This window comes from Hetaerina americana, unplaced genomic scaffold (assembly GCF_022747635.1).
Source record: "Hetaerina americana unplaced genomic scaffold, ioHetAmer1.1.p SCAF_5, whole genome shotgun sequence".
In the NCBI taxonomy this organism is placed as follows: Eukaryota; Metazoa; Arthropoda; class Insecta; order Odonata; family Calopterygidae; genus Hetaerina; species Hetaerina americana.
This window is the reverse complement of record NW_027287095.1, coordinates 58,288,778-58,314,456: the sequence shown is the minus strand read 5'-3', so window position 1 is coordinate 58,314,456 and position 25,679 is coordinate 58,288,778. Positions and strand designations below refer to the sequence as shown.

At 39.1% G+C, this 25,679-nt stretch overlaps 1 protein-coding gene across 1 annotated transcript in view; it reads right to left on the bottom strand.

Annotated features, from left to right (window-relative positions):
* The window catches only part of LOC139693864 (uncharacterized), a 73,786-nt gene extending 62,763 nt beyond the window's left edge, over positions 1 to 11,023 (bottom strand). The window contains exon 1 of the mRNA XM_071592173.1: positions 10,741 to 11,023. Coding sequence (XP_071448274.1) covers positions 10,741 to 10,759 — 19 coding nt within the window. The 5' untranslated portion in view covers positions 10,760 to 11,023. The remainder of the gene's footprint in view (positions 1 to 10,740) is intronic.
* Positions 11,024 to 25,679: the final 14,656 nt, after the last annotated feature.

Below are 25,679 nucleotides of genomic sequence, written 5' to 3'. Positions count from 1 at the left end.
AAAACTATTACTATTGAATCAAGACGATAAACTATTGAAATTATAAAGTAGCTGTTAAATTTCATTAGTACCTCAATTAAATTTCTACAGTTTAGTGGTGAGGTCCAACAGTTTTTTTTTCAAAAGAAGAAATATTTTTGAATACTAAAAATTTCGTCATAGTTTTATCCCCTGCACGAATTACGAAATAACCATCGTCCACCGGCGGAGATTTATATTTATTTATAAAAAAAAACGCATTGAGGAGAGGCGCATTTTCAGAGCATCTAACACTCCTTTTTCCTAGATTACCAATCCGCTAGATAGTCTGGCCACCAAATTTTACCAAACTATGTCATTTGGTCACAGGAAAAGAAAAACATAGGAAAATAAGAGACGCGACTCGAGTCTTTTGAATTCAATTGGTACTTAAGCCGCCGCAACCAAGATTCGACTTTCCCGAGCGTGTGGCCATTCCACCTCACCATTCTTCTCCAAATTTCTTCCGGTGTAATTTATTTTACTAGCATGGAAATGTTTTAAATCATTTTACCTTGGATTTCATCTTGTTTCCCCGCATTGTTTAACTTTGTGATTCCAAACAAATCATAATAATTAAACGAATATTAGTGGATTATATTAGGTTTTACGATTCAGTGTTGTGTTGTCCTCATTCAAAATCACCTGTTTAAACCTCTATTTTTTCAATCGCTCTAATTCGTTATGCACCTATATGTGTTTCTTACTTATAAATTGATAATAGAGGACATAAAAGAAAATTCAACTCTAGAGAAAAATAGCCAGTTGAATAAGTGGAGGCGTTTTTCCGAGAAGGGCAGCAAAGCCACCAGCGATGGAAGAAGTCAAGAGGGTAACAGAATAGCGACGGCGAAAAGAGCTTTCGAGCCGCAGAAAATAAGAACTACTTTAGGAAAATGGCGCATACACAAGGAAGAGATTCATTAAAAATTACAGAGGATTGGAGTCAGTTTACGACCGTGAGACATTGACAATGGGAGCAGCAGAGAAAATACATTAGAAGCGATGAAATTGATGATGCAACAAAAGAATTATGTACATAAAACGATGAGACAATAAAAAATGAAGTAATTCCGAGATTGGTTAGAGAGACGCGAACAATTATCGAAGTCCAAAACTGAAGATAAGTACAATGAGATGACTACTGGCAGTAGAAGGCCAAGGATGAATTACGAGAAGCGGGTAAGGAAGGCCTTCGAGCAAGAGACTACGGAGGAATGAATAGATTTTCATGCAGCAGGACAATTAAAGGAGACGACTGCTGCAAATCAGTACTTGGACTGATGGTCCATGATGATGACCGAAATATTCACTTTTTGTTGTAGACGTGACACACAGGGAAAAATAGCGCAAAATGATTTATATTCCGTCCGGGGGATAATTGTATCACATTCTTACTCGTACAGGACTTTCTTTTGCCATCTAATGCCATTGATTGATTCTATGTGGTGCGCAATAAAAGCAAAAATGGCAATGGGAGATTTTTTTTCGTTCGTCCGAAGTTTAGAAAAGCCGCCAACTTCACGCAAAATTGAAATCCATTTTTTTCACCGAGAAACGTTCTTTTCCCTTCCACACCCGTATGACAGTCAAAGGCTTTCCAGGAAACTTGACATGGCTGTTACCGTACAATGTGTTCAGTTCAAACACTTCAATGCATGACGACGTAATGGCAAGTTCATTTACTTTCGATCAATGGAACCCCATGGAACCTATTACACATAGTTGGAAAGTTTCCAGCATGGCGTAGTGGTCACCCACGGAATTGGTCAACACTTTTGAAATCCCAATTCTGTTTTTCTAGCCAATATTTCTTCATTTAAAGAGTGGTCGTAGGCTTCGGTAGACGTAACGTACTCATTGTGTCCTTGATGAAATCATCGTTAGTTCAAGTTAAGCCATTGAGAAAGTCATGAATGATGTATTAAAGAAAAATATCTCTTAATCTATAGAATCGAAGGTGAATTAAGAATAATATTATCGAAATCGCGAAATTTACAGTTCTTCTTCTGACACTGAGTCTATTTATCTGTCATGAACGAATAAATTCCAACAAGAACCGATGTGCTCACTTCCGTTTGCGCTTCAATACCTGCGGTATCGTGATCGATTGGGAATTAATACCATAGCAACGGATAAACAACACAGCGCAACAATCGATGACACCTGCCAGTAACCATCGAGTAAGACGAAGGCAGGTAAAATAGATATTATCTATGATATAGACTAGATCTCTTGAGTTTGTTGAATTAATGCTTATGAGCGTCCAACATATATTAAATAAGGTAATGGAAAAAGAATGGATTATTAAAATACACCAGAGTATAGCACAAGAAAGGGACCTATTAATGGAGGCAGTCTTAATCGCAGTTAACTTTTGATTTATTGGATTCTTATATTTTTACGTAAAGATCATCATGCGCTCACCTCTTTAACCATACTTCATGAAACCCGTCCACTTAATCATCGCCAATTCCTGCGTTAGATTAAGTTACGCGCTTTTGGAGATGTTTACGTGAGTTCAGCAATGGGTTCACGCCACGTATCGCGAGCTGAAAATGAAGTTTATGAATGGGAACCGTGCTTGACCAGATTCTCATCTAGATTCTTCAAACGTCCGCATTCGGAGGAACGGGTTGGATGAGTTTTGGAAAAACAGGAATTTCTTTCCCAAGTACCCGCTAACATTACTCTCAAAGCTAAATGCGACCGTTGGTTCGTAAAATTCAAAGTTTTTCCGCATCATTAAAGTTGCGAATTTGCTGGATTTATTGATCATTTCAAAAAGTTGTATTTCTATCGCAACATCAGCAATATAAAACGTCTTCGTAAGTTCTATATTTTACGTGATTACTCTATATTGTGCTCTTGTCAAAGGCAATAAAGTTTACCGCTTCTGCATACTTAATTAAGGGAGCTCACTAAGGGATGGCGCAGAGAAGCTATTGACTATAAATGGATATTAATCGAAAATACTCTTAGGCTAATATTAGGGAATACTCATGAACAGCCGACAGGTCACCATTTTCGGTGAGGAAAAAATACAAGGCACCCAGGAACTAATTCTGAAAATAAACACTCGAAGTTAATTGTCTTAGTTGTCCAGTCTAGCCAACTTTGAGTTTTGTGAAGGCATAGGCTTTCAATTCCGAAATTATACCTACAATACACCCTCAATTAACATCAGCTCACCAAGGGATGAATTTCGCAAGAGATACTGAGAGACTAATTGGATGATGAAGACGGTAATATAGGAGAGAATCCAGGGAAGCGACGAATGGGAGGAAAATAATATGAATTTGAATGCAATCAATGGAGTTTGAAGTTTTGTACAGTTAAACAACTAGTCATTGTAACAACTATGTAAGTATGAGGTTTAAGAATATTCTGCGTCATGTTAGATAGGGTTTAGGAGTACAATACTCAGCCTGGGTGCCTGGGTACATCAAAACTAGACAACATATATCAGTATTAGTGCCTGGATGGATCAAAAATCTGATATAACCTGATAGACTGCTACTAATAAAAATGTTTCGATAACCGACAAAATCATTTCTCAGTAGCTTAGAAACGGGAAGATTATTTTTATTTGAACACTTATTTCACTAAAAAATAAGAGAAGCAAAGATTTAAGTAATATTATCTAGTTAAGTTATTGATATCTTACTCAATAAATGGAATTTACACCGCAAATTACTGATAAATACCAAAAGAATCTTGTTTCTCAATTAATTCGTTGCCTCGAAGGCTTTTAACTAAATTAAAGATTAGTTAGCCCGAAAAATTATATCATCGAAATGAGCTCGAAAAGACGGATGGAAAAACTATACCAACCAGAAAATTAGCACAATAAAGACGAACTGGAAGTATCTTAAAGATAAAGTAATGAAAATAGTAAATACAAGATTTTTATCGAAAAAATAAATGACACTTTGAACAAGCGACGGCAAATTTTAACATGCCTACATTGGCTGAAGAAACGGCACGTGGGTTATGAATGCTCCACGAAAATAATGAAGTTGACCGGGAAGTTGATTGTAACATAAAAATGATATGCCTTATCTTCACGGTTTTTTAATAAATACCTAATTTCCAATCGAGCACTGCTATTCGGTTGTTCGGATAAAATTATTAAGCCCTACAGTTGGCAAAAAAGGTTCTGTAACAATATTCAAAGAACTTGAATATCGTTCTATTGGATTTATTCGTAAATTTCCATATTTTTTGCAGTGATTTTGATGACATATATCGGTGGCATACCAAATCTCACCTCCCTCGGATCTTGATCACGAGAATTCGTGGCAGGGAGAGAAGTGTTCTCTTGATAAACATCCCATTCCAAATCAATGAGGGCAAAATAAGAAACATTTGAGACAATCCATGACCAAAGATATTAAAATACTTCAATTGCACGCCATGTTATTCTAGAGAGTTGATGTTATTCCTGTAATGAGACCTTGTCCTGTCGTTTTGGAATTATCTCTGAGAAAATCAGCCAAAATAAGCAATGGTATGCTCATGAGTTAATTTTATCTAACAGGGGAATCATTTTAATTTTGACTGCTTTTGAAATCAACATTGGCATGAAAACGTTTGATTCTATTAATAAGTGTGACTTATCGTGGTATTAAATATAATATAGGCATAAACTCAATTTCCAAATCTATATTAAGTTACAGCGCCACTGACCGTCAGCAAGTGTAAACATTCCAGGGAGATGAGATGAGTTCTCGAACGATTACGAATACGAAATACAAGTTTTAAATTCTTACGACAATTAGTTGATGCTCTGGAAGCAATTTTGATGGGACATTAATTGATATTAGGGGCATTGCTCAAAAGCATCACTTAGATTTATTTCCGAAATTATGAAAAGGAGAAGAAACTAGAAGGGCTCGACCCCGAACGGCAGACCTTAAGAGACGTTTGAGGTGCTGCCACGGGAACCCTCACACCTAGACGAGCAAGTCGACTGTTTATAGCTATCGACCGTTTCGCAAATCGGTACACTTTTGTCGGCAATGGGGAATGAATGTCTTCTATTTTTAAATATCCATAGTTGGCTATATGCAATCATGTGGACCGCGGTGGAATGTAGGGAGTTACATTAAGTACGCCCGCTTTATTCAATATTTAAATGGCTTCGGGTTGATTGTCTTGTCAATTGCATTTTCATTTAACACTACTCATGCCATAATAAGTACTGTATTGTATGACTCAAAGACTAAACGTATGCGTGTAAAATATGCATTAAATGAAAATAGATTTAAAAATTAGTCGTTTTTGCAACGCTGTGGTGGATGAGCGTGATGAAAATTTTAGCGCTCTAAAATTGTATGGATTTTATTAAGAATTTGATGCTAATTTTAACGACCATGCGTCATGTTAAAAAGGCAGAATTATGTGGCGCGAAGATGGTTGGGCCACCTAAAATTTAGGAATGGGTGTGAGTGTCCTTTTTTATCTGTCTATATTTGTGCTGGCTAATGCCATCTCGCCCCCTCGGTTGATTTATTATTTGCATCCGCGAGACTAACAATTATATATATATATATATATATATACTTATATATATATATATAAAATATATATATATATATACACACATACACACACATACAATAGTATATATATGAACAAGTCAGTTGTTCATCATACACTGATGAAGGTTGTCTCACCCTAAATTGAGATAAATGCAAGCTGAGGCATGACAAATTCTCGAGAGCGCGTTTGTCACTTGGCAGGAAGAGCTTTTGATAATCTAGTTCGCAGAAAAAAACACTTCCTTCCTGTGTCCCATGGCTCAAATGAACATCAAGACGTTTCGAAATAAATCAACTCCGACTTTTCTCCCTGGAGATGAGTTTCACGATCTTACATCGAAGACAAGTCTAATCATTTGAAAACGACGTCTCCAACATAAAATTAACTAACGCAAAAAATTAATCTTGAGTGTATAAAATGATTTCAATGTGTATTCAAGTAAGTGAGAACATCCAGCTCAAATCGACTGACGGAGTGTATTTCTGGAATGCTATTCGATTAATTTAGAAAAAATTCCATTTTTTTAAGGACGATGGCTCAAGTTAAGGTAGGTCAAGACCAAAGGAATTGGAAAGGGCGTGGATAAACATTCTGTTCTCCTTTAACCCTTCAGATTCCAGTAAAGACCTCTCCATTATGTCGTGTGGCATCAATTAGGGTCAGATTCCTCGAAACGGAGATGTAATTCTCAATGCCAGAACCTTATGGAGAAACTATAAATAACCAACGTTCAACGTTCGGATTACACCACGCGGGAGACCTACTTTTTTACCGAGGAAATTGCATTTGCTGATATTATAGATTTTTTTCTGGATTATAACCATTTATTTAGTCTACGGCCCTTAAATTCCCATGAATAGTGAGGACTGGGGCTTCCGAGGTTGCGAAGTAGTCTAACTTGACGGCAATATATGAGAGTCCGAAAGCTAAAATGGCTTTCGTCTTAGCTGCTGGCCTACGCTTCGAACGCCTGAGCGAAAAATATTGACGTGGCATTCGGTTGCAAAATAAAACCCTTCCACCGAAAGATAAAGTGTGAAAACATTTCAGTTGCGGCTCTCGTTTACTTATGTTACATCTAAGTTTATCCAATGCAGCATAGGCTCGAAAAGAAACTCGGATTCTGCATTCTGGTGCGTGAAATATTTGGTGATAGCTAAGGTCATCGAAGTGTTGGGTAGGGAAAAAGATCGTTAATCTACTAAAACGATATATGAGAAGCAACTGCTTAGAAGAGTTAAAATCGAAAGAATTTAACGGTTTTCCACCTAGGCGCTACCAAATAATCAAACCAAACCATCGTTATTATTTGATTTGGTAGTTGAAGCAAGATAATAGTCGTAGATTGGAGGCTTTTGAGATGTGGGTGTGAAGATTGATGGAAAAGGTGAAATGGATGGATAGGAAATCAAATGAAGAATTGCTAGGCATCGTGGAAGAGGAGAGGGGATTGTTGGGAGGAATCCAAAGAAGGAAGGAAAGATGGATCAGAGAATTTTGATAGGCGACGGAATGCTGACGACTATGATAGAGGGGAAGATGTTACGCAAACAAGGCAGGGGTATGTAAAGGAGAGACGCGTTGGATGGAATGAAGTATGCTCAATTGAAGAAAGGTTTACTGTAGTGCGGGTTGACTGGTTTTATTAAGTTAGGCGAGGCTAAACATAGTCCTGTGCGGTCAGTGTCCATCCAAAAACCTCTCTTAAAACGGTAGACGTGACTCGTACACATACATATATCGTATCCGAAGACTGGCTGACCACAGCCTTCCATTCCTCTCTAACGTCCTTAAATGCCCTCTGTCTCATTAATTCTCTCGAAGCGCAAAGCATAAGGCTAATTAATTTCATAAATTATCATACACCTACTTCCGCAGATGCATATTAAGGCGATGCTCGAGGATTTTCAGGTTTACGCCACGGGATTATTTATCCGTAAATCTCTTAAGAGCCAACTGGTATTTTGCGTGAAATGTGAAAATAATCTATTCACACCGATCAACCCATTTCCAACGGGAATGAAATAAATTCTTCAAATTGTCACCGGAGCCCAAGGAAAGCCGATGTTGAGAAATTGCAACCTCGCACATTTGGCATTATTTACGCAGACTGATCATTTCACGTTAGCGGCGAATTCTAGGATCGAAAAAGTTCTGTTCGACAGTTTGTAGTTGGAGAAGTCTGCTCTGTCAGCTCTAGAGCTTTGGTCAATCGAGTTTCGTAAAATTTAATGACGAATATCATGATCGGAGCAAAGTTAATTCGCTTACTAGGCACCGCATGGAAAAAATAATAATATTTTGCCATTGTGGAGAAATACTATTTCCGTTTACTATCGTGCTCTTAAACCATGAAAAAAGGTCGGATATGAATTTCTAGGCCGAATAAATCATGTGTCGTGGACGATATAGTTAAAGGAGAATAATAGTGTCGAAGATTTACGAGCATGGATTTTCTGGCACAATGGGCAAGAAATGCTCCCGTGAAATTGTCGAAATCTCTGCAAACTATTTCGATTTTTACCGGCAAATATTTTGTGCTCGAAAAACGAGAATCTACTTTAAGCATCGCTAACCAAAATATTCACCCGTATCAAATTTTGCATTTTTCGCGTTTGCCGTTTTTTTAAATATTTTGTTTTTTCAATGGACGACGAGGAGAGAAATGGTTTATCCACCGTCTTCGAGAACGAGTCTCTTTTCGAAAATACGCGTAATCTGGTTTACGACGACTCGAGAGTTGCGTCGTCGAGCTCGCCTCCATATGGAACAGATAGCGAAGGACACTGGCGCCGGTGGAAGCCTCCGGATTTGGACGAGGTGAGGGCTCGCACCACTCTGGCCGGCCTATCGATGAGGGGGGGAGGGGGTGGAATGGGAGGGGACACGGGGGCGCGGAGGGGCCGAGGATAATTGGGGCAGGCCGCACTCGCATAAGAGCCTTGTTTTGCTTTCCCCACCCCGAGTCATAAATCAAGGAAGAGTCTCTTTCCTTGATTATTCATTCCTCGTTAATTACGATCGGTCGAAAGGGATAAACACACTTCGCCGCCCGGAAAAAAAACGAACGGACTTTTGCCCCCGAGAGGATCAATCCGGTAGTTTTGGTTTTCGACTTTTGCCACTCCTTCCATTGGGGCATCGACAAGAGCGCCTCGGCACCTCATTACTCACGTTCACGGACCCTTGTGAATATTTATTTGTCTATGGTTCCTTAAACCTCTCGCGGATTCATTCTCTTCCGAAGACTAGCCGGGTTCGCTTGACCCACGACCCCATTCATTGGTTCGAGCAGCGACGTGACAGAATGACGTTTTCGGAAGAGGAAGGGAAAAAACATTTTATAACTACAAAAGCCTCGCGGGTGCTAACGTCCGCGAAAAAAACTAATGCATACTACCAACAATAATGGTAATATATTCGCAGGCACAAACATTATATTTCACGGACTTGGCAAAAAATTCTACATTGCGTATAAAAGAACAGAGAAACGGCTTCTCTTCGTTGCATTGACACGAGGTATAGCAGGTGATGGATAGCAGAAATGGGAACTCTTCAGCGAGGTAGGGCATAAATCAAGATCACCCTCATCCTTTCCCCATACCCAGGGTCTCTTTCACGGTTTTTGTATCCTCGGGCAAGCGGGAAAAATTTCGGCTTCTCCATGAAATTCCAAGGGCATAGGCACTCGTATACTATACCCGCATCCACTCCACGGAAATGTTCTAGCATACCGTACTTCCAACAGTGATTTTAAAATCCCATGAGTGCGAGCCATAAAGAATTCCTATTAGGGATATCTCAACACGGAAATTGATTTAAGGCTGAACTGGAAACAAGAGGTATTTGCTGATGAACCAACTAGATCGGTATCTAAAAGGCTTTCTGATAAAACCCGACAGGACGAGTGTTCGAATCTCAAGTAGGCAATGATGCTCTCATGTCCCGAAATGCATTTTCGTTGTACGATAAGTTCTAAGCCACAGGATCACCTGAAAATCCATTTGTTAACGCACGTGTACTACAAATCTATTACTCCGAGAAAAAAGTCGGGGGAATGTAGCAAGCAAATTTTCTCAATTCTTACTTTACTTGGATTTACAACACACTTAGCACTTGGGAGTGGGACAGTTGCTGACAACTCAACTGAAGTTCAACGCGGATGCAGTTGATCGAACATAGTGTTTCAAGGACGATTCCTATGTCTCAATCAGGTCAGAGTCTAAAATAAAACAAGAACGACCATTCCTTGTTGAATTATATGCGTGCTACGCATTGAATTCACGTCAAGTGAATCACATGGAGCATACCAGGGGATGACTTTTATCCGGACGGTCTCGAACCCCAAGGTTTACCATCGTTACAAATTTGAAGACATAAAGTATATGAAAACAATGAATGAGATGGTTCATCTACATGAGTTATTAAATATTATCCAGTTCTCGCGTGCTAAATTATATTGTGCAAAGCCGTGCTAAATTATATAGTGATGAAAAAGCGATTATATATTGAACACACGTCATATATTTGCAAACACAAAATATGCGACGGCTTGAGTAGAAAAAATAGGGTCGGTAGATAAATAAACTACGGCCGATACAAAATTATTTTAACGGGAAGTAAAGCAATGCAATTCAAGATAAATTTAACCCAAGTGGAGATAAATTGTGTGAAAAAAACTGATGAAAATCACAGCGTATCTTCATTTGTAGTTTGTACTGTTGAACGAACCTATTATTATTACAACCACACTTCGAACTCTTTTTCTGCCAAAGCAACCATTCACCTCAGCCGTACGATTATTTGCAGTTGGTTTCTTCCTCAATTTACGTTATCCGAAAACCAACATCCTTCCAGCACCATCGCAACTTATTGAAGCATCAATAGATTTGAAAAGAATTTAAAAAAAGTCGTAATCTCAAATTCACAGGTGAAAGGACATTCAAATAAATTATCTCTATGATCAAACAGTCGAGGAGTTCAGGGCGCAAAGTAAAAAGAGCCAGAATTTCTCAGCACGAATACAACGCCAAGTCGCGACTCCGTCTTAGTCGTCCTCCTCACGGTCCGCAATCGCCGCTTTCGACCGGGAGACTTTTCAGCCGCCCCATACAACTGATCTACGCGATGTATGATTCCAAAAAAAACTGCCATTCACCGTGGTCAACTGGTACTCACCGAGCGTGGCCATCTCCATATAGCCTGCCTCCTCACTGGTGATCTCTGTGGCCACCGGCCGCAGATCCCGCTCCCCTCTCGTCTCGACCGCTGCTTGTCGGATCGCCGGCGCCGCCTTCTTGATCGCGCGCTCGCCTCGCTTCGGATGGGGCTCTTGAGAGGGAGAAGACCGCGACGACGGACAGTTGGAACGCGCTTTCGGATGGCGCGCCACCAGTTCGCGAATTGAAAGGGAAAAAGTCACCAGTCGACGGGTTTGAGCGCCAGAGAGAGAGAGAGAGGTGGGTGGAGCGCACGTGGTGGGGACGGAAGGGGAAGTGCGACCGCTCGTGTATGTGGGGTAGGAGAGAGATGGGTTGGGCGAAGGAGGGAAGGAGGAGGAGGTGGCCATGACGTAGTGATCCCCGCGTGCATAATATGTGCGTGAGTCCGCGATTAGGAGGGGTGGAAGCCTTGCTCCTCCTCCTCTTCTTCCCCTGGGGATGGCGATTGAGTCGCCGTACGAAAAATATTTTCATTGTCGGTGACGGCGCGGCGCCAGCTCGCTATCCCTTGTTTCGGATTCGCCGCGTTCCTTAACTCTCATTTGGAGGGTGGCGATTGATACGACTTGAAAGGGTGATGTGGAATTCATGAAAAGTGGATAACCGAGCAGGCAGTTCATCGCTCTTTTCGGTAGGCATTTTTAGAATGCTTAATCAAAAACAAGCACCTAATAAATTAGTTCGTCTCAAATTCAGCCGTTCAACACTATTACTAGTGTAAGGGAACGAGTAAAGATGCACGAGGCGTAAAGCGGCATGAATTAGAGGCACATTATAAGCTATTTTTAAAGGGTATCGAGTACTTACTTGCCAAAAAAAATGAATAAAGTGACGGTTAAATAATTTGAAATGTGAAACTACCGGATAATATTAATCGCCCTTCGTGAGGTGAAACTGAGCAGTTCTAAGACTTGATTGCTGCTTGCTATTCGCTTGCTGTCTATTCAGCCGACAAGGATTAACACTAAACTCGTAGCTTGAGGAAAAACGGTTTAGTTGAAGCTGATGACCAAAACTCTGTGTAATTCAAAGTCTCAGATAAAAATCAATTACTTTAAAACAGCAGATGAATGTAATTACTGGTATACTCGTATTACAGCTAATTTGGGAAAATTTTAAAACTACATCATCTAAAAGAGTTTTAACTTGGCCAAAGGGTTTTCCTTTCATGAGATACGACAATATTTCTTGAATAGAATCAAATTCAATCCTTTTCTGGCGCGAAAGAATCTTTTCCGTCAAAGATATTGAATCCATAGATCTCAAACTGAGTTTCTATGAAAATTTGTTTACGCATCTGTAGTGAATAAGAATGTCACTCAAAAGTTAAGGTCGCGCTTTTTATTCACCATCGCGTCTTGCAATCCCATTTCCTGCTTGAATAATTCTTGATTGTCTAATAATAAACTGAAAATGCGTAAATAATCGATATTTTGTGTCCTACAATTCAGTAATTTTTTACGAGAGAAACTAACAAATTAGATTTGGAATTTTAATTTAATTCGTATCATTTCATCATTTCCAGTTGAAAGCTGTAATTCAAACATACAAAGACAAACTGCCGATTATAAAGGAATGGAGGGACATCAGAGCACGAAATTGATCTTAACAGATTCTTCATTTGCCTCGTAAAGTAATTTTCAAACGTTATCGAACTCGACTTTCCTGATATGAATCATGTCCGAAGTTGAGATTGCTTGCTGATGAAACGTCAATCGCTCCTGTGGACGAGAGCCAAAAATCATATGTAAATGGATTTGACTTCTAACACGAGGAATTCAACTGATTTAATTCATTTAGTATAAAATTCAGAGTGCTGCAATCATCTTCTATGCACTGTGTATGTAGTTTCAGTTCAACTTACTTACGGAATCATTGCCCAAAAATCATGATACTTTGGAACTATTCATTATAAACGAATTGCCCGTTTCAAGGATGTTTCTGGAAAATTAAATAGGGAAACGCTATTTTTTTGTTATTGTATTAAATTTTTCCCAGCGTCATCTACACCCAAATTTAAAAGTGCCTAGATATTATTTTAATATAAAAAACGCCCAAGGATAAGATATTGGAATTTTTTAATAAAGGGGCGGGAACTTGGGAAATAACACGTTCGATGGAACTTAAGGCTCAAAAACATGTCAAACCAAGCCATTTCCATTGATATATCATTAACAATAAATAGAATTAAATATAATTACACACCAAGTATCTTCCATACCTGTAATAATTCATCACTTGGGGGCGCTATAATGAACATGTAAACATATTATGCACATAAAGAAGGAATATTTTGTGTGTTGCGTATATCGTTTCATATGCCTCGAAACCACACATGACCCGGAATTGACGATAAATTCGCTCTCTCTTTAATCCGAAAAAGAAAGGTATGCTCCAGATACCCATCTATGCTGAGCATATGTTAGCAGGGTCGTCTAGTCCTGCACTGAAAACACGAAAAATGAATGTTTGCCTTATAAATATTTCAAAAAATACATGTATTTTTACTTAAAAAATAGATTATATTAGGCTCGTTTCGTTTCAAATCTGAAACGTAATTGGCATAGTTTGAAACTCAATAACTGCTTGTTATCAACCCGAAAGTCGGTTTGATAGGTGACGGTAGAGATCACCTAGTACTAAGCCCAATGGCGTGTGAAAGTCACACATCGGGGTGGGGGGCCGGTCCCTTCCTCTGTGCTGATTTTGATTTCATATTGAGATCTCAAACCCGAAAAATCACTCATCGTGGATGTAGCCGAGGGTCCCCAGAGTTGTCCCCTGAAATCGAATCCGAGCCCTCCGGTCAGTAACACAGCACTCTAACCACTGTACTGCCACGTTCACCTACACTCAATAAGGGATAAAATAAATCGATAATATGTAGTTATTAATTATTTAAAAAATAAAAATTCGATCACTAAATGTCATAAAATAAAAAAATGATTTATAGTTTAATTTTACTATTTTCATCAGTCAAAGGTGAAAGAGGTACTACGTGACTGAGAAAGTTATACATTTTAAAGTTACACCCGATCGTGGAAATAGCCATTAATAGTGTAGATTCAGATATTTATCCGGGCCAAGTAACTAAACTTTGCTGAATATGAAATCAAATTCAAAGAAACGGAGTTCCTAATATACAGTTCCTAATACCTGTACATTACTTTTTCATTTACAATCTTCTAGTTTCACCTTGTAAACGTAAATTGGAGCCTTGCAATTGAAACATTATTCGCATATATGTCCATAACTCTCAAATTGTCAAAAATTAAAAAAAATAAGATTAATGTGCATTATACTTAAACTCGAACAAAATATAATGTTATTCTATCACCTGGAACTGGTTAGTGATTATATCAATAAGAGAATCCCAGTTGCAAAAAGGAGCCATTAAAATTTCAATGCATAAATGGATCGCGAGCAGAATATGCGTCCCCGTTAAGAGCACCAAGAGGTTTCCGATGACGCTTTGATTGAGAAGTGATTATGCTAGGCGCCATTTCAGAAAACCGGTCGGCGCCTTGTTTCACGAGGACGAAAAAATTATAGCCCTCGTTGACGTATCATTTTTCCGAGGGTGGATCACACTCGGATAAATAGTGGACTGAATACGCTGCTTTAGGTTCACCTTTAATTACGTTTCCTTATTCGTTTCACTTCCTGTAAAATAAGGGTCATGTATAATTTTATCGTCCGATTTCATCATCTCATAAAGTTGGGTTCAGACAATTGCCTTCTGCAATTTCAGGGATAGACGACCGATACCTTTTGCATAAAATATATCGTTCAATTGTTGAAATAAAGGGGGCCTTATCAGTCAATGAATATTTGCCGAATTACATGTAAACATGAAAAATGTTCTAAGGGTGGTTAGATGTTTCATTCAGACGCAACTTACGCCGTAAAACCGATATATTTTAATCAATATAAACATTATAAATGAAGATACAATGACGCCGCTCGGTAAATACACGATAAATTAGAGCAGAAGTTCACCAACAGTACTATTTACTGTCATTTTCGTACAATCGACCGATGTTTTCATATGTTACTTGATTGTATCGTGCCGATTTCACCAATGAGGAAAAGAGAAAACTTTTCTCCAGAGGAATCGTTGAGAAAGTCAATGAACTCTTTAAAAAATATACAAAAGACATTTCTTTACGACAAATAACTTTGTAGAGTTTATATCAGCAAATACCCCGAGGGTCCTGGGTTCAAATCCCGCGTGACGATTTTATACTAGCCCAATGAAAGCTCTAACATGAGCATTGTAATTTTTTGGGTTTGACGGATTGACGGGAAAGCTATTGATACCAAAGAGAAAGGAATTGCCCACACCACCCTGAATTTCTTAACTTCACATACCTTAACACTCTACCCTTGCCTATCAAGTCCAACCTTCCAGATGATTTTAGTACTTTTTCGGTAGGTTTTTCCATTCAAAATAATTGTTCCGTTATTGCTAACCTAATTTTATTAAGTTATCCCATAATATTAATACTCAATACTTCTTCAAACGGCACAAGTAACAATAAACAGAGATTAATTAGTTAGTTAACAGTTTTTGATCAAATATTCATACACAACCATACAATGAACTAACAAATCGTTTATGCTAAGATCACCCCATCTGTATGCTACTTTTTTCTCCTCTGCTCTATTGCCACTACAATTATTTAGATCACCCTACAGCTGTGTTTTGCACGGCATTCCTAAAGTTCGTGTGCGTATGTATATTCATACATAAAAGAATACTCAAATATATATATTATATATAAACACAGATGTAGATTCAATTGTTCCTGGCTCAACCTTGTGGAAATTCATTTTAATGAAATTAAGAATACAAAGTAACTTTCCACTGAAACAGTGGAAGTAATTTTCTAATTTCGACAGCCGTGCTGTCGAAACGTAAAATAACAAATTGTGAGTGTCCTTTCTTTGTGTCTCTATATTCTAAAAATCTACATCTGTGTTTTTATATATTTGTGTCGCCGAAGAGCGTTCCATTTCGAAGATATATATATATATATCCAGGAGCATCCACTCCAAAGAATGGTAGAAACCAAACGAAAGCCATAACCATAAGCGGAAGAATGGTGGAAACCATAAGAGCTCTACAAAATTCTAGGTGCTCAACTGGCTACAAATTCTTTCTAAGAGTACCCAAACAATCGATAGACGTACAAGTAAGCATTAACTAATCGAAGCATCGTACCAACGGCATCCAAGTGGAGTTGCGTGAATTTTGGAAAATTAGTTGTTAAATAATAAATTAACATAAAAAACTATATATTATACAGCTTCTTTGGGATCTATTCACTCTTAGTAGTCATATCCAGAAATTCATTTTGTTGTTTGCCGTAAACGACACAATGCGAACAAAATTTGGCGAACAATCCGAATTCATTCACAACATTCAAAATTGATAAGCGAAGTCTCTTCGGTCAAGCACGCGATTCGAATTCGCAATCAACACACTACCTAAATGGAACACTAAATGCCTGAGATTAATGGATAACATACAGGGTTCGTCCGGAAAATAAGTGTACTGAGCTCAGGAAAAAATATTTATTACACTTTTACATAACTTGAGCTAATATTCCTCAAAATAAGACCCTTGTGAGTCGATACACTTGCTCCAGCGGCGTTCCCATTCCTGGAACGCTCCCGCGAAGGCATCATCGGGAACCTCTCGAAGACACGTCGTCACGGCCTCTTTGACGGCGTCCAAAGTCCCGTATCGCGTTCCTTTCAAACTCCTCTTTACCTTCGGGAACAGAAAGAAGTCCGGTGGTGCCAAGTCCGGGCTGTAGGGCGGGTGCGGCAGCGTTGCCACGCCGTGCTTGGCCAAGAAGTCCGACACGACAAGCGCGGTGTGAGACGGCGCATTGTCGTGATGCAGCCGCCAGATGTTTTTTCTCTGTAATTGCTCCCTAATAATCTCGTGCACTATTGTTTTTGGCACATTACACTGCTCTGCTATCATCCGAACACTAAGACGACGATCAGAGTTCAGTACATCGCGAATGCCCTCCACGAACATCTTGTGCCACCGAAAGATCATGTTTCTGGACATGGCTGACTCCCCGTAAGCCTGGTTAATCATACCGACAGTTTCGGTAGACGATTTCCCAAGCTTTACCGCAAATTTGATGGAATAACGCTGCTCCAAAAACTTCGGCATCGCGTTCCGTGACGTGGGTCGAGCGTGGAGGTTCGCGTTAACAGAGCTCCTCACTACACCACAGCTCAGAGCCGACTGCCTTTTTCAGCGTCGCTTGCCAACATACCCCCCTCCAATCGCAGCCCGTCAGAGCGGTGCTGGGCGCGCCTGGAGCGGCGGGAAAAAATCAGTACACTTATTTTCTAGACGAACCCTGTGCAGCAGTTTTTAGACAGTTGTGGTGGATGCATACCAATGAAATCTTATTAATACGAACAAATATTCGGGGAATTTTCTTTACATTACGTGTCACGTGTATTATGTATTGCGTGTACGACCCAGTCCCTGCCTTATTCGACAGATTTTAGAATCGGTGCCCTATCACCTTCTCTTTTGAGAATAAGATCCAGGCTTACAAAAGGCTTCTTTTCTATCTTATGAAGGTAAAAAGAAACTTAAGATTTCCACCAAAAGGATTTAATATTTCACGACAATAATGAAGGAATTCCACCAAGTTAAACCTGCAACTGTTATGTTTTTCTTTTCTATCGATATGCATAAATGAAAAATAACCTAAGAATACATTAATTGATTCCCCTAGAGAATGTAAGATAAGATTTTCTCTAGCGATTTCCTTAAATCAAAAACTCTAGGAACAAAATAAAATTAAGGCAGTATAGATTGAAATTTAGCGAAAAACATTTTAAAACGGGGTACCAAAATTTTTGAAAAAATAAACATGAATTGATTCATGGATTGCTTGAATTAATAATCCATCACGGCTGATGATTGACTCCCTTCCTCTTCTACCTAATTGTCGGTTGATCTCTGAACTGCGCTTTCTGCTCGCCTCGAGTGTTCGATATTTTCATCAGGAGTTATTATCGGACGGTCTCCTTAACTGATACGTTAAGGAAGCTGTGGAATGGGGCCAATGAACAAACACATGCCTGCCGTATACTGTGGATGATCCAGATTTCATTCGCCCAAACAATGCAGGCCCACTCGAACCGACCTCCTCGTTCACGGAATACAGGCCACACGTTACGTCAATCCGGGAGTGGTCGGGTTTGAGTGTGACTTGGGAAGGGAGAGGGGATCCGGCCGACGGTTGCGAGAAAGTACTGGAGTTTTGAAACATAAACACGAGATAAACCAAGAATATTAATACCTTGTTCCTGGGGGTTAAAGGCCGATTTTCAGTGGTTTAGCCGATGAACGTGTTAATTTTCATTCTAATTAGAATCGTATCCGAGAGATTAAATGATCAGGCGTCTTGGAAGAGATGAGGGACAGAGGAGATGCCTGGAAAGAATGGGCAAGGATCATAACTTTGCGACGTGGTTTGGCATGGGAGAAGAAGGGAGTGTTTTTCTGAAATCGTATTTTGAAATCTTCGAAATCGAAATCTGAAATTTTCAAAAATCGAGTAGGCCAATAAAATTTGAAGTCTAATATATGGACAGGCCCTTCGAAGAAGATAAGATTACTAGAAAGAAGACAAAAGTATTAAGTAAAGGATTAAGCAAATTCCTGCGCTGAAACTCACATAACAATTCCTGATACGCTTTATATTTTTAATTAATCATTATATAGATTGAATATATTAGGAGTGGGATGTTGAATTGAATACAAATCAATAACCCAGTCAACATCTTCATCCACTTTTGGCACATTCAAATTTTCCACTAACTTCCTTCCTGCACTGACCCCTCAAATATTAAATCCACCTTCGTAGCCAACTCTTAAAAGCTTTCAAAAAATATTCATTCTCTTCCCAAAAATACCAAGTTTGTAAATTTCAACAACGCTAACTACTTCCTTTATTCTTAACAAGTTTTTTTTCTTTGCTGCTCCCTCCAAAAACTGAGTGATTAGTTACCCTGCTTTCGCTAATGCAATTCTTCTCCCATTTCCTTTACCACTATGGCCACTTTGGTAAAAACTACCGCAACCATTCACTGCACTTCATTTCGTTCAAGCTACTTCATATTTTTCATCTGATCTACTTTATTCCTCTAATTTCAACATTCACCTGCCTTCCCATTTTATTAGAATTTCATAATTTTCTTCTGGTTTGCCTTAATCAGAAAGTTAGCGATTTTAAACTCGAAACACATACGCTGTGTATGTATTCATGAAATGCATGCTTTGTCGATAAGATGGCATAAAATATATGTACCATTTCCCAATCTGGAACTTTCGAGCCAAATTATCAGCACGTTTCTCAAAGAACATTCACCAGAATCGTCTCTTCATATGTTTGCGTTTATCAGACTCCCCGCCAATACCAACTATTACACTCAATAGATGAGACCATTTAACCAAGGGGATCTTATGCCCCGGGACATGTTTCATACTTGTTCCGCCACTGGTTTACGCATAAGGTATTCTGAAAGTGGCATGGCGACGTAAATCTAGATCATTAAAATTATCAACACCTCAAAGAAGGAATGTCTTCCGAGGAGGGCAACCCACGTAAATTCTGCTAAGCACCTCCATCATGTTGAATTAGCGATGAGATGAGCACCTCATTTCCACACTGCTTTAATAACCGGGAATCTGACGTGCGCGCAATCCCAGTCGCAATTTTCGCTGCCCTTGCTACGCCCTCTGTGCAGAACACAAGGCGACAATGGAATTTCTTGCGAAACGCGGGGGATTCGAACTGCACGCCGCACAGCACGGCCTACGGAAACCGGGCACCACGACAGGTAGGAAACCATGAGGATACGGAAGATCAGAAAAGTCTCTTAATCAATTATTGCCTGCCCTTACCCCATATTTCTTGACCAAGGGGCGAGGAGTATGAGGTCATTCTTTTTTTACGGGGCACTCTTCTCTTGATAGGTTTAAAAGACCGGGTTAAAGATGCACTAGCATATCGTAGTGTATACTTTACGATCGTAAATTTTGGATGTTACCTAATTACGCGCCCCGACAGACGCTCATAACCTTCCATATTTTCCCACATTAAGGATCGAGGATCTTAGACACAGAATAAAAATGATTTTTCGCAAGAGAATGAATCTGGGTTTATCAAGACATTTCGTACACCAAAGCCAATGATTAAACAAATCTCTACATTCAAAAGCACAAATCCACAAGTCTCCTTCTCCGCTCGGAGGAATAGCGATCATCTACAGAGGGTCGAGGGTCCGTTTTATTAAGGGTAACTACACGAATTCACGCCACTAACGACCCGATCTGGGGGTAACGTACTACTGACGGAGATACGCAGTGTGTGACGTTCTGTGAGGTAACCCTTAAGGCTTAGGTACACTTCAACAATTTAACTTTGTACAATCCCACGAGATCTCCTTTCCCTGCTTCGAAGATTTCAAACAATCACTTAACAATTGCTAGAGGGAAAAAGTGTCGGAAGAAAACAAATTATCACGGAGAGTTACTGTAAATCAATTATGGAATACTTATTTGTTTTAAAGATTTAATTAATAAAATTCATACGATACTATGAATTTTATTTATTTTATAATTTGGTATTTAGTCATGCCAAGTAAAAAATTCTGTTAGGAAATATTTCCTAATGATGAATGCACATTGAGCAGAGGAAGAAATCAACCAGCAGAAAAGTAAAATGTCAGAGTTTTTTTTTAAAGCCAGATGTGCTCAACAAAGCTTCCTTGCTTTATGCAGTGAAATTAATACGTAATTGTATAAACCGTACAAGGACGTATATTACACGTTTGTGTCTTAATATTTCTCAGAAATAAAGAAAAGAATTATGGCTTCGGGAACTTTATCTCCCCTACAAATGCTATCCACATAGCTTATTTCCGACTCCAGCGATACCTGCTGGATTCCAGTCCGTATTATTCACTGAATCCCGTATGACGACAGATTGCATGTCACCCGCAATTTAACTTCCAATAACATCGAGTATGGATGGCACCAATCTTTGTGTAAGACCATCAAGAGGCACAACTCGTATGGTACAGACGTTATGACCTTCTATATACATACATTCTTATGAAATTTTGTTAATACATTCGTACGAATTATTAAAAAACAAATCCCCCTTATTTTAGGAGGCACCGATTGCCAAGTTGTACGTCGCCGTCGTCGGAAGAATGAGGGTCCTAGTTGATGCTAGAGCTGAAACTCTCATCTCATGAGGCTGACATCATCATCTGAGGCAAACATTCAGAGGTCTATTGCCCTGGGGGACGAATGATTAAACCTCGGCCATTGAATGATTTTAAGACTTCCAGTATTGCAGAGACTCAAAATCATGTCAGGATGACGACATATCACCCCTACCAATATATTCATCATATCTTATTGAGTGTGGTGGGTGATGGCACTCTGACGTTCAAAACAAGAGCTTGTTTTGCATTGCCAATAAATACGACCCCGTCGGAAAGGCATAAATCACACCCGAGGAAAAGAACTCTAACCGAGCAGTGTGATTGGAGACCTTGAGAGAAATTCATTTTATGCTCCGTCAAAAAAGTTACCTGATACGTGTGAATCGCTGCCGACGACGATGGAGAGTAGAGAGGAAGAGCATGAGAGACGTACAAACAAAAACATAAAAGAACGACAGTAACCATAGTGAAAGAGAGGTAATAAAATAATTCGCATGCATCGTGCATCGCCGTGACTCGAGTTAAAAAAGTTCCGAGAACGGTAATAAATATTAGGTAGAGATAAATATATACAAATATTTTTTTTAATATCCAATACCGCTCACTCTTCCTTTCATCCTTAATTTTCATTCTGCGAATGTCCGAGGATGGCTTCGTAAAGATGGCCCTTTCGGGATATTTAGTTACGGAATCTCGGTGTGCCCACTCGCTCCCTCGGAATTTCCCGCCTACTATTCTCGTTCGTGTTGCGTTTTTCCGCGACCCCCTCGGGGGAGTGGTGGGGGGGATTGGGGGGGAAGCACTCGCGGGAGTTGGCCGTGAATGTTTAAGGACGGATCGCCGCTCGTTTCCTCTCCCATCCCACCTCCAAGAGTTGGAGGAAGAAAGAGAGAGGCAATAGAGAAAAAAATAAGTCGATTCGAGAGAGAGAGAACGGAGAGAGAGGTCGCTCGACATTCCCTTTTCCCCGGCCCGGATGATTGACGGAAAAAATTAGCGCGGGGAATAAACAAACGCCGCACGTGCGAGACTAAACTGGTCGAGAAGCGTAGCAGATTAGCGAATTGGGGGTGCCGAATGGATTAATGGCCACCGCCTCGTATAAATCCTCCCCTTGCGGATCAATCGGCTTGCGGCGATCGATTCTTCATTCGTGGGAACCATTTTCCTGAGGATGAGCCATCTGTTTCGGAATCCAAAGGCGCGACGCAGAAACCTAAATATCTCAAGGATAAAAGAATATGAAAAGGTTCGGCCTTTCATGGTGTAGTGGTAGAGCTTTAGATTTCTCCTCCTACGCAGTATTTGTTGCGAATGTTAGAATACTTGCAACACTCAAGTGAGGACGTGCCTTATGGAGAGATGGAAGGGACCTAGTATTCACATGTGAGTGGTATCCGAGACATAGAAAACAATGAGTTTTCAGGAAACTATATCTCTTCCCTCCTCTAGCTATACCTGGCGAGCCGTGTGCAAGTGTTTCTTACGACAGTTCGTGATTTTTTTATTGGAAGTGAGTTTGCCGCGTAGATTCCCACGCTTGTAGCTGTTACTTTCGGAGGAATAATCGCAAATCTATGGATGTTACTTCATCAGTTCCCGTCCGGGAATTGTTGAGAGCCCTCCAAGCGATTGCGTCCGCTACCTTATGCCTCAGCATCCACACAAATCAAACCCTATGATGGATGAGAGCGAAGTGGATATCCTAAATCGGAGGAATGTCAAGTGCAGGATAGGATGGCCATGTGATTGCTGCTGGTATGGAAATACTGACTTTACACAATTTTAGGACAACTAAGACATCCAAACCAGCAATCAGCAAAGAAAAATTTACCCACTCACTGACTTAAATTTTTGACAAACGAATCTGATCTGTAATTGAAATTTTAAAATTGTGACATGGAAATAATTTGCACATTGGACTCACAGGTACAAAGGAAGTACAAAACTGGACTGGACTGGAAGTACAAAATCCCTCCACAAGTTACCAGTAATGTTCCATAGGTTTTTCATAGTTATGATCTATATTCATAGCCCCTAAAATCATATATGTGTGCAATGCAGACATAAGTAATGAAGTCAGACAGGTCAAGGAAGCCTGTTACTTATAAATAATGCAACACTTTCATCAACTCTACTAATTTATCAGTTTGATGAGGGTGAGGTCATAAGCCAGCTCTCAAAACCCTTTGTCACCTTCAAAGGGGATGCCGGAGATACTCTGATGATAACTTATATGGTGAGAACTTACAGCATCATATGCAGGTATAATATTCAGCGCCAGATAAGTATTTAAGGTGCACTGTATGTCCCATCCCTCCAGATGGATCATTTCCCCTTCCACAGCTGGTTCTTAAGATAAGTTGCAATCACGTTGTAAATAGTATTGAGTCACTTGCCCATGATATTCATTGCAGATTTGTTTAATTCATTATGTGATTAAAAAGATGGAATTTTATCACGAGTCCCCAAAGTTGTTATATGAATATGGTACATTCACAAATTTTGATTTTTTTTATGATACACATTTCCTGTTATACAATTAAAAGTAACCAATTTTAAAAGATTTATTTTTAAGAAATAGCCTACCAGGTTAGGGTAAGTTTTCAATGTACTTGAACATTACACAATACTACCCTATGCTGAAACAAACATAACAAAATAACCAAAGAATCCAAAACACCCATCCTCTTGTCTCAACGACTGAGTTCCAGAGACATGAAAAACTATGCTCTACATTATTTTTCACCAACATTCTCTTTGAATTTAAGGCCACTGTCTTCAATTTCCTCCTCTTTGTAAAACATCTTTGCGTAATGAAATTCTTTTTATTTCCTTGCTCGTTTGCATTTTATCTAAGAGAGTTTCAAAATGAGCGAATTGTCCCACCTGCCCTAGTTTATTTCCTGCAAATGTAAGCTTAATGTAGTCTTCCTATTTGCTTAGAAATTCATTTTTATTTTATTGTGACTGATTTTCATCTCATACTTATCATGCTGGTCAAGTGATTTTGCCACAACAATGATTCCAATCCTTGGGCTGACTGGATAACTAAAACCTGATTTTCTGCAAATCTAAACAAATCAGTTCCTTGAACCCAGATCTTTGTTCATGAATGTCTATTTTAACAACTTTCATTTAAGGTTCATACATGGGTGTATAGGATTCCATTGCTAAAATCTCTTAGACAAAATTAAACAAGCTGATAATTTGGGAACTGAAATTTCCAGATTGATGAGAAATTCCTTTCATTTAAGTTTAAATTAGCACTTATATCTTATCCTATGCTAATCAAATGCCATTCATACACCTCATTTACACTTTTCAGCTCTCACAAAACATATGTTACAGTATTTCACAAGGTCACTTAAAAGTATGATATGGGATTAGCATTTAGATGCTACAGGTTTTGATACTTAGCACCAGTGCCATATTACAAAGTTGATCACATTAGAATAATTCAAGTATCACTTAGATAGCAGGTGAGAAATATTGACTCATTGCTTCAAGAGATATATGATTTAACCCCATAGTTAATCATTACATTAGGGTTCTGAGGTACCACAGAAATAGTTTGAAGTGCTAAGATTTCAAAGTACTTAATGACCCAAGATACATGTCCTTTTGCTAATTATAAGTTGAAGGCTCAATTACCTCAATTATGGGCGATGATTTCACTCTTAATTGTTAATTTGGCCCCCTGGGAAACCTGATGAAAAAAGGATTCATAACATCCCAGAACTAATGGGCCATCTGAATTGTTGGCATGAAAAAAAAATAGATCATGGACGTATGTTTTCTCCCTTTCTCTAATCTGCTCACCAAAATGAGGTAGACAAGTGCCAGTCATCTGACTAGACTACATCTCATTCCCAAACTTGTCAGAAAAAAAGACAATTTGAGTTGTCTGACCAGTCTGATTTCAAGTCAACCAATAAATTTAGTATAAACTCACCATAACACTCATTTTGAGTCATTTCATGAATCAATGGCTATCTCTGAAATCTTGCATCTCTAGTAGACCCTACTTGGAATTCAAAAGCCATCACTAGACACAGGTAGACTTTCTGGGCAGGCAGTCCTTTTCTTGGGTTAGGATTTTGGCAGAAGTTCATTACCCACCTATAACATGGTTGGACCACATGAACCACAGACAAAGGAAGCGATAAAATCAACACAATGTTTACAGAATCATGAAATGAAACTAAAAAAATTAACATGTTCATATTACAAAATATTGTTGAATGGATATTAAAGGCTACACGACAGAATTTATTACGTAGGTAGAAAAGGGCATGGTGATAGGTTGACCCAATGCATGGCCAAATCTGAACTCTAAGCTTGTTACGATTAAAAATTCAGGAGGACTCATTTAGGGCATCTTATAATAGGATGCAATTTAAATTTGAAATAACACCATACAGAAAGTAGAAGCATTACAGGCATGGTGATAAAAACACTTAAGAAAAAACTTAATCTTTGTTCAATTAAATGATTTTCATAACTGAAAGAAGAGGAGCGGTTAGACCACATATGCAAAAAACAAGAAAACAAAAGTAGAGGAGGCAAACATACAAATCATGGAAAAGTAGAAAGATAAATTAACATCACCTT